Source organism: Fistularia commersonii, chromosome 19 (assembly GCF_037954325.1).
Source record: "Fistularia commersonii isolate RoL2024-O1a breed Wild chromosome 19, RoL_Fcom_v1.0, whole genome shotgun sequence".
Lineage (NCBI taxonomy): Eukaryota > Metazoa > Chordata > Actinopteri > Syngnathiformes > Fistulariidae > Fistularia > Fistularia commersonii.
In genome coordinates, this window is record NC_141302.1 from 9464603 (window position 1) to 9475167 (window position 10565).

The 10565-nt window shown below is 41.3% G+C and overlaps 1 protein-coding gene across 8 annotated transcripts in view; it reads right to left on the minus strand.

Moving 5' to 3' along the window:
• slc24a2a (solute carrier family 24 member 2a) overlaps nucleotides 1-7834 on the minus strand; it is a 48829-nt gene extending 40995 nt beyond the window's left edge. For 3 of the 8 annotated variants that reach the window (XM_086166533.1, XM_086166529.1, XM_086166532.1), the window contains exons 1-2: nucleotides 7376-7833; nucleotides 5092-6163 (exon numbers count right to left, since the gene is read on the minus strand). In XM_086166533.1, coding sequence (XP_086022659.1) covers nucleotides 5092-5994 — 903 coding nt within the window. In that variant the 5' untranslated portion in view covers nucleotides 5995-6163; nucleotides 7376-7833. Of the gene's footprint in view, nucleotides 1-5090; nucleotides 6164-7375 lie in introns of all 8 variants that reach the window. The other 5 variants (XM_086166528.1, XM_086166530.1, XM_086166526.1 and 2 more) reach the window with 4 other exon arrangements.
• Nucleotides 7835-10565: the final 2731 nt, after the last annotated feature.

Sequence of the window (10565 nt, forward strand, 5' to 3'; positions counted from 1 at the left end):
GTGCTTTACACCACTGCATCAGACGCTTTGCATTGCACTTGGTGATGTGAGGCTTGGATGCAGCTGGGAAACCATTCAATGAAGCTCTCTGCGCACTGTTCTTGAGATCTGAAGGCCACTTTAAGTTTGGAGGTCTGTAGCGATTGATTGCAGAAAGTTGGTGACCTCTTTGCACTATGTGCCTCAGCATCCGCTGACACCGCTCTGTCAATCAACGTGGCCTCCCACTTCGTGGCTGAGTTGCTGTCATTCCCAAACACTTACATGTTATTCGAACACAGTTGACAGTTAGCTGTGGACTATTTAGGAGTGAGGAAACTTCACGACTGGATTTATTGCACAGGTGGCATCCTATCACATTTCCACGCTGGAATTCACTGAGCTCCTGAGAGAGACCCATTCTTTCACAAATGTTTGTAAAAATAGTCTGCATGCCTAGGTGCTTGATTTTATATACCTGTGGCCATGGAAGTGATTGGAACACCTGATTACAGCTATTTGGATGGTTCAGTGAATACTTTTGGTCATAGAGTGTATTTCCCATTTAGTGCTACCTCAGGAGCAGGTTTTAGGCTTTTTTTTGCAAAGAGAAGGAAAAGGTTTGGAAGAGTAATTGTTTCAGTGGAACGCAGTGCAGTGGGCTTGCTAAGCTTGAACACACCCTATGACTTTTTTGTGATGGGGACAATTTACTGATTGTGTGGGTGGGTGATGTGTGGCACTCAGATGGGAAGGTGCAACACCAGGTACTGGGGGACATCTCTCACCCCCCCCCCAGTGACCTAATGTTCATTTATCAAACCTTTGTTCATGTGCCACTGAGACACCAGACTAAGGAGATTAACTGAAACACAACGTGCAGCAATTAAGCACAGCAATACAGAAAAGCAACGGTATCTTGGATGCGCCTGCACCCTGAGTAGCTAACAGTTCCAAGACGCATCTGTTAAATTGGGCGGTTTGTACTTAAAAAGGAAAAAGAAACATCAGTCCACCTTTAATGTTTTGTACTAACACACAGGATTAAGAATTTATTGCAGGTACATCTGCATTTATTTGAATAATTTCTAACAAAAACACATGATTTTAACGTCCTTATCAAAACAATGGTTCATGACCTTTGAAGTGTGCATGGACTGGATGTAATACCTTTGCTGGGCTATCATATTTGAATACACACATGATGACATTTACGTAACGGTTCATGTGAGATGGTCCTAAAGGTTGGTATAAATCCAGTGCTCTAATGAGAATCTTTTTAGAAGTCTTTATCAGTGCCCCCCACTCCTTTTTGTGCAGATCTGGATTAATGATTATGATAATGATTAATTCCTAAACACATCCTGTAAGTAGATGACTGCAGGAAAATCAAAGCTTGTCAGTCAAAAAAGACTAAGGATGGCAGAGGTGGCAATTTAACTCCCTGTGCCATGGTTGAACGGCTGGATGCCCTTGTTTTGAGATTAAGCATCAACTAAGCACTCAGTAAGCAAAGTTATTAGACACAAACAAGTCCAAACTAATAGGTAAATACAGCATATCCTTCAAACATCTGTTTGGCTCAAAGTTGAACAGATGAGATCACTAGGATCAACAAAACAGACCAATTTAAATACAGATTACTGGAGTTAATTATGTGAGCTCTTGAGATATTATTTTCAGTAGATGCATCTGAGAGTACATAACATCTGGTTATGTTAAATATTGTATAATATATATATATTATAAAAATCATACAATATATATTGTATAATAAAAAAAATAGATCATCATTGAATAAAACTTTGAACTGCAACATAGGGTGCATTGGAACACAGGCAGAGGCACTTAAATTCTCACTTTTTAACGCAACTGATATATTGTTTATTTAAGGGTCACAAATTTCTGTCAGAAGGGAAAATGTAAAAGAGAAATAGAGTATTTTTTGTTGATGTTTCTGGAGTGATTCAAAGCTGGTGTATGATTGTTTTTGTTCTTACTATTTTGACATAGCATGAATGTAACAGTCATTCTTGTGTTGTCCATCGCCCATGAATTTCAAATTACTGCACCATTTTGTTTAACAGTGTATAACTGGTGGCTGGTGCATTTTAAAAATCAGAAACTAAATAAAGAACTAGCTGACCAATATTCACATTATAAAAAATAACAGCTGGTGAAAAAACATGCAGTTTGTCAAGTGGAGGCCTCTCGCCTCACTGTGACAATGACTGCAGGATAAGTAGGATAGACAATAAATGAATGAATGAATGTATTGATTTTTTTTTTTATTTCATTTTGTCCTTAGTTGTATTATGTTTGATAATTGCCATTTCTATCAGAATAAATCATCAACTGGCAATGGGAGAGAGATCATGACAAAGGGACTATACAAGTGATGAAATATGACAAAATTATTTAGGTTGGAAAGTCCCTCATCAGATAAGCCAATCAATATTCATTTCATTGGTCCTGCATGTTAATGAAAAGTGTGGTATCAGTGTAAATCATTTTCACCTGACATTTCAAAACACTTCAGATGCGGGCGTGTGTGTGTCCAGGCAGACACATATTCCTACCTTGGTGGTCTTACACACTACAATGATAGATGTATAGATCAGTAGGAATCTTGCATTAATTATATAAGACAATTATAAATACACACAGATGTAAAAATGTCTCTGGTGTTAAAAGTTATGACATCACTATTTAGCATTTTCTTTCAAATGCAATAATGTTTACTTTTTTAAACTTTCAGTAATAAATTTGACATTTATATTGGCTGTCAGTGACTGAGAGATGACTAAAAAGATATGGTCTGTGTCTCAACACCGTAGTAAACTAACAAAACCCAGAGACATACTTGGAAAACCAAACAAACAAAATGAAAACCCTTTTCTATCCATTTAATGCTCTGTCAAGGAGATTAACCATCATTTTTGAAAAATTAGAGAAACAAAGGCAACAATTTTCGGGGTTCCATGAGCAGAATGAAGATTGAGAGAACACACGTCTCACCTTGTTAATGTTTCTCTCACAGTCAATCATCCTGTGTGTTCGCTGCATTCCGTACTCTCATTTACACAATGACCGCTTGCCAAACTGTCACTATCCAGGGCTGTGACATGTTATCCTTCACGGCAAACCAACCATTTGCTTCACATTTTTTTTATATTTGAGGGGACACTGCTGCTGACACTACAGGGGCATCCCAATATCACAACGCATGAAATGATCCCAGGGAACAAATTTTAATCAAGAGTTTAGTTCAAGGGCAAAGCTTCAAATGACACCTTATCGCCCTGGCTATGGACACCTTGCAGTTCACCCGTGAAATAATTTTATTTCGATAAAACTGCTGCCTTTTCATCGTTGTGAGCCCTCGATCATATTTTGTAGGGCAGAGTTAACTCAACAACTACTCTGTGTCCTTGCTCTCCTGTCTTACTTTTGCACACATACACATACCTGCGAAATTGCTAATTAAATCTGAAAATAACGCTAGTGTCCCCAAAGTGTCAAAACTTGATTTAAAAAAAGTGTTTAGATGATTACATTCTAATAATATTTGTGTCTTTCCTACCTTTATTAACCTTGTGGATTTGCTTTCCTTCATGTATTTCATACAAGTTCACCTCAAGCTTATTTAATCTCTTTTGAATCATGCCAGAGGAAAGAAAAGCTTGATCAGCTGGAAGGACAGAGGAGACATGATGATGGAGCTCCATCAGTTCACCTGTCCTGCAATATTCCCCTCAATCAGAAGTCATCAAAAGTCAAGGGGGGTTGGATGGAACACACATGAAGGCACACGCTTCTGTCAGCCAAAGTACCCAGAATCCATCATGGACTCAAGGTCACCTAGCTTCCCTTGCATTAATCCTGCGCACCTTGATTCTCCCTCTTGGCCACAATAAAACCAATGTAGCACAAATATGACCTGCGTGACTGATTTTTTTTTTTTTTTTCTTCCATGAAGAGAGATTTCCAGTGCATTTTGTCAGCTCCCTCTGGAGTTTTTCATAACATTGTGTAACCTGCCGCTTAAATATCTTTTATGTATTTAGATTAGATCCCAATAGAATGAGAGCTTAACAACCCAACTTTCTCGAAATTTCATTTCCATCTCATGTCAGAAAGAAATCTAAATCCGCCTGCTTAATCTCTACACCGGTATCAAATTGCACTGCAGTGTCTTTTGCCCCCAAGTGTCATTGAGGGAGCGAATGTGATGTGAAGTGACAAAATGATTTCTAATGGCTTTGTCTACAGAGTATTCTACCTTACAAGCAGGAAATAAAATACTGCACAAAAATGTTGTACATGAGGAATGTCCTCTGGGATCAAAATCTGAGAGTCATGTACAGTGAAAACTAAAATATCCCAATAGTTTTCAAACCATATGTGCCTTACATCAAATTGTGTTTATGCAACACTTTAAACACAGTATTTTGGGCGGAAATCTTAACTAGGGGCAAAAAATAGCTTCTGAGATTTTCCAAGGGATTTGTTTGTCAGGCTGGGACACAATTTGTAGAGCTTAACCCAGAATTACACATTTGACTCTGTTTCATTAATCCCACAGTGGAATACTATGTAGCAGTCTTGTGCTGCATTCCTTGCTCCACATTAAATAGCAATGGTAAATATTTGCTGAAATGACCAAGTAAGGTTTTCTTATTGTCCTAAAGATAAGGACATGGGTGCTCTAAGCAAATCTCCTGGCACATGTTGCATATTGGATGGATGCAATACTTGTCTCACTGAAATTAAGTTGATGGGAACAAAAAGAAGCAATGCATGGAATTACAAGCATGTCTCCATTAAGAAACCGATTTTGTTTCTGGCTCAAATGTAACAAGTCAAAAGTGAGTCGGCCTTCATTCAAAGACCAAGCTGCATGATATGGATAAATGCATGTGTGAGTCCATGCCAAAGAAGCCATCGATGGTCATTTTTAATCAGCGAAAATAGAGAAACAACTGTAACACCCTCATCGTCTCATACAGTATGTGACATGAAACAATATTTTCTGTTGGGTATTTACGCCTAGATTTTTTTGAGGAGCTGAAAAATAGAAGAAAAATAATACAGACAAAGAAACAAACTCACCTTGGGCTGAACTTCTACTTCTACCACTTGGTTCCTGTTCATGCAGTCTTTGACGAAGCCCTCCACTTTGCTGTTAAACTTCATGAAGATCACATAAGCGGCGTATCCCGAGAGGAGCGTGATACTTTCCCACATTGAGATTAAGTTATCCAGGAAGAAGATGATGAGCATGATCAGATCCAGGATGTAGAAGGAGACGTCACGGAACAGGGGCCACCATGTCAGGTTGAGGATCTCCTTGGAGAAGATGGCGCACATACCTATGACGAAGAGAATGTTAAAGACGGCAGAGCCCACTATGGTCCCGATTCCAACGTTGCTGTGTGAGATGAAGACCCCGATGATGGACGTGAAGAGTTCTGGGGCTGAGCCGCCTGCCGCCATGAATGTGGCGCCTGCTACGTCGTCTGAAATGGTGAGTTTCTCTGTGATGACTGTGAGTGCCGGGACGAAGAACTCGTCACAGACTATGGCTAAGGCGATGAACATGTAGATCATGCCAAACATGTGGAGGGCGACTGCTCCTTGGCGTCTCTCATTAAGGTTAAAAAGATCTCGTGGGTACTCCCCCTGACTGTCGTTACTCTTTGCTGTCGATTTCATGGCCACCGGCCTGTCAGATGACGCATTGGGGTCCTTCTGGTGTTCGCTGAAAAGCAGAGTCCTGTGGGGGGCTAACTGGTGGAGACTCTCCTGGGGGAGCACTGGTTCACTGAGACCCCCCGAGCTCCAGGGGAAGGCACTGAAGGAGAAGGAGACGGCACTTACGGCCACCAAGCTGATGGCAAATCCCAAGACTCGCACGGGCCTCAGCTTTTTACGGAGACACCGCTGGAACTGCCGCTCGCAGCCGTCGCCCGCCGGAGCCCTTGGCTCAGGCGAATCTGGGTGGTCTGAACCCATCTCGGCGCAGATCTCAATTGTCCTCACTCTCAGTGGCTCAGTCGGAAGAGTGGGGGCCAAAGCTTTACCGGACACGATACATGGCGTTGGTTTCAGCTTCAAATGATTTAAGAAGATTCAAGGTGCTTTCCTGGGTCTGGTTTGCCAAATGGCGTCTTCATATTAACCTCTGCAAGCAAAAGTCAAAAGAACGGACATGAAATTAGTCACTCAGCCGTAAAAAGAAATTATTCACAAAACACAGTACAATCAGAAAGGTGTTTAAAGCACAATAGGTGTACTGTCAAGCTCCTGCAGTGGCAGTGCTGCCTGGAATTGCTGAAAGTTCAAATAAAACTAAATAGTCGATTGAATTTTCAGTCAGTTTAGTCAGTTCTGATAATTGCTAAGAGTTTATTGGCGGTTTAAAGTTTGAGTTGTTTGCGTCCTTTCACCTCTTCATGCTACTGCAAACAGAAGAGTTTTGAAATGAATGATGAACACTGATGTTTCTTAGACAAGTCAGTGTTAAATACATATATAATGTGACAGCAATGTAACTTGGGAATCATTTCCAATGTTGCCTTAGAAACCCGTCTACAAAACTACTGTCTACACGTAGTCATTTAGCCACTAATTAAACAATTTCACTACAATACAAACAACCACTTTAATCAGCTACCATTTTTTAAATTAAATGCACAGATGTCTGTATTGATTTTAGCATCATTTAATTGCACTAAAAAATACATAACGTATCAAAACATGCACTTGCAATATTGAACGGACATAATTCAGCATTAAATCCCATAACACATACATGTAATTCAAGAATAAGCAGTGTCCGTGATTTGGTGAGATACATAAAATTTTACAGGTGCATTTTATAGCCAGTTACTTAGAATTTAACTATCTGGAGTGGAAGTGATTTCAAGCACACATGAAATGTTCGATCGGGCCAGAAGATCCTGGCAGTTTGCAGGGATTTTTAAAAATTGTGGCAACTTGCGGCCATAAATAAGAGGGAAGAGGGAACGTGAAGGCCGCCGGTTTACGGACATCACTTAGCTGCAGTCCGTGGGAGATGACACGCAAGAACCGACGCTGCCTCTAAGGTGGAAGGAGATAAATCACACCGTCCTGTTTTGACTTTTGCAACGACGAATGCTTTGAACGCAACACGGCTGCTGTGCGGCATCTGCTCATCCGTTGGAGGGGAATAAAAAAAAAAACCTTCCTCTCGTCTGCCCTCCGGTAAAGCCTTCGCCCTTCCAGCTGTCTTCAATCACGCAACAAACCAGCGAAGCACGGCGCCCGATCCAAAACAGCACCACGCTGCTGCCTTCCACGCCAAGACGCGTGACGCGCGGCGCGGCTGCAGTAGGCGTCATGCCTTCCTTACCTTTGACAGAGGCGAGGAGACGGCCGGTGGCAGCAGCTCGGAATTAGGAAGTCCTCTCCTGTGCCCTTTTGCTCTCATTGAGCAAAATGTGACCGGTCTGCGCTCTCCGACGACAGAGGAGGAGCTTTGGCGAGAAAGAGAGAGAGAGAGCGAGCGAGAGAGAGGGAGTGAGTGATGCTTTTCCAAATGCGCTCACCTCTCAGCCGTCACGGCCGCAGCATTCTCCTCCTCCTCCTCCTCTTCTTCTTCCTCTTGGGTTGTTCTGTGTTGGAAGAGCAACCCAATTAGTCAATCAAAAATAATCTGCAAATGTAGCGTAAGGATGCGGCGAGCTGGGCTGGTCATGTGACGCGATCGCTTCGTCAGTAGAGACAGGTGATCGGCGGACGGCGCATTCCTCCTTGGGAGGTGGAGGCGCGGATGGTGTGTTTTTAAGGGAGGAGTTGCGCGGTCACACGGCGACGGCACGGTATCAACCGGTGTTCCCACAGATTTGCACCCCCACCCCTCCCTCCATTTATTTATCACGGTGAGTCCCGTGTTGGTGGAACATGTGGATCTGCCTCTGCCCCGTGCACGGACGCCTCGGGTCATTTCAAGGTTACGTGGCAAGTGATGGAGACACTTCCCCACCAGGCACGGATCAAAAATGCATGAGGCCGCTGGGCAAAACAGACCCCCCGCCCCCCCCATCCCCCTAAGCAAGCAATTCAGTCAGAGACGTCTGATCCAGCAGTATGGATCTGACCCTAAAAATACACACACACAAAAAAAAAAACACAAATACACATTCCCAAAAAAGGCTCAGAACAGCAGGGTTGCTGCCAATCTTTCGCCATGAGCTGAAAACATACCTCTTCAGCAAGTACTACCCTACTAATTGCACTTAGCCCCCAACCCACCCACCAAAAAAAAAAAAGGATGAAATGAATGTATATGGTTTTGAGATGGCCATGTGGTTAAGTGGTCACTTCTGACTTCTGACTACTGGTACTTCAGTGACTGAATTGCACCTCTTGTAAATCGCTTTGGATAAAAGCGTCTGCTAAATGACCGTAATATATAATATAATATAATATAATACACAAAAGTATGTGATTAATGTTTAAAATGTGAGTTTTTGAATGCTCTTAGTGAATAATTATAGAATTTGAGTTTAAGTTTTGTTTCCTTAAAAAAAATGTAAATCCTTGACAAGCTGCCAATGTCAGAAATCACCTGTAATTTTTCATGAATTAAAAAAAAACACCTGAGACATATCACACTCTCTGAAAAGTAAAAACCATGACCATAACTAAGCAATTAAATAATTCTCCATGTAGATAATGGAAAATCGAAGAAAGTTGCAAATAACCATTCAGAAAAATTGGAACGAATGTTAAATGACAGGAAAACACCTGAGTTTAGCGCCATCAAGCAATCTTGCATGAAAATAAACAGTTCTTTATTGTCAAGGACACACCCTTGATTTATTAGTAGTGGTGAAACATGCAAAATGGGATCTCAATAGAAAGCATACCTTTCAAGCCAACATCCAAATAAGCTGCGCTTGATCTGTCTTCATTTTCAAAGAAAGATTACTGAAATATAGGAAGGGATGCCATTGTCCCACACTGCCCCCCTGTTCAGAAAATCTGCTTTTAGGGTTTAGATAACCAGCTGCCATATGTAGTCCACCAACAGGTGTTATTTGAAGCACATCATTGGTTGTGTATCTTAGCCTCCTCTGGCAATTTGGCTCTCTCACAGCACAGCTTCCTCAAGAACTGTACCACCACAGAATGGTGGTCTGTTTACAACCTTAGCTGTGATCCCCTCAAACAACAAAATGGGTTTACACCCACACTATTTCTTCATAGTGTACCACTCTGCTATTATGTCACAAATGCAATGAAATTACATTAAGTTATTAAGTGACATCACAAGACCTGTGGTCAGCTGTGACGTCATATGGGCCCGACATGACAGCTTAACACAGACTTAAAACTTGATACAGGGCGGCAGTGTAATTGTCCACATACTAACAGAAGAGGATGGGGTCACAGTGAAATTCAGATATCACAGCTGTAACCCAACACCACTGCTCCAGCCCAAGATGGTAGTCAATACTTTTCTGCTCCATGGTCAGAGATAATTGTCTGACACCTCTTTAGCATTCACTGTGATCTTTCCCATCTTGGCCGCTCATTCTCCTGTGCAGGTTTTCTGGCTGAATGAGTATATTCAGTATTGCTCTTATCTAATTAAATTTGGCACACACTGGACCAATTTCTATTGACTTCTTTGAAATAACTTATCAACAAGAGGCCACTACCCAGCTCCCTTCTTACTAACATTACCATGCAAGAGTTCTGTGTGCTTTTTACACTGCTCAATTTAGCCTTTGTAAGATAGAGGATAGAAGAAACAATTTTCTAGGTGATGAGATAGATACCATCGTCAACACATCCATGAGGCTCCAGCCAGAGGTGGTTAACTGGCATTGAATCTTTCTTTAGAACTGCCACTTTTGTAACTGCTGCACTCACAAGTCCTCATAAGGCTGTCAGATAAGTCACTTTTCCCTTTAACTGTATAACAGAAATGGACGATCGTTGGTTTGCGGACACTCTGCTCCGAGTCAATAATCATTATGAGTTAGGCTTCCTATGCTGTCATGATGACCTTGTTCGCTTGGAGTAGCCACATAGTTTTTTATTTCTTTTTTGTTCTGTTGTTACAATATGATGACTTGCAGTTATCTTCGATCTGTATTGATGAGGAGCTCTTGTCTAAAATTGTCAGACACCTGCTGTGCTACAAAATTATATTTGACTCGAAACAGGACCAAGGTTTAACATGTTGGAAGTATTTCCCTTTCGAAAGACTTGAACCTTTTAATTAAAAAACAAACAAAAAAACATCCAAGAACATGTTTGAGAAACCAAGTACGAAATATGATATAAGCCTGTTTCTTTCTTTTTCTTTTTTGTTTTTTTTTGCGCGCAAACAAATCACAGGAAATTTGATTTAAAAGTAAATTAGGGGAAAAGACACCTAGTTAAACATTGACTTCTCCCTATTTGACTCATCTTTTAGCAATGGAATCTCTATTTCGTACAAACTGTTTTTCGGTATTCTTACAAAACAAAAAGGGTAATAACAATCCCAGTGCATTTCTCATGGGCCACTTCATGTCGTCACCTAATTT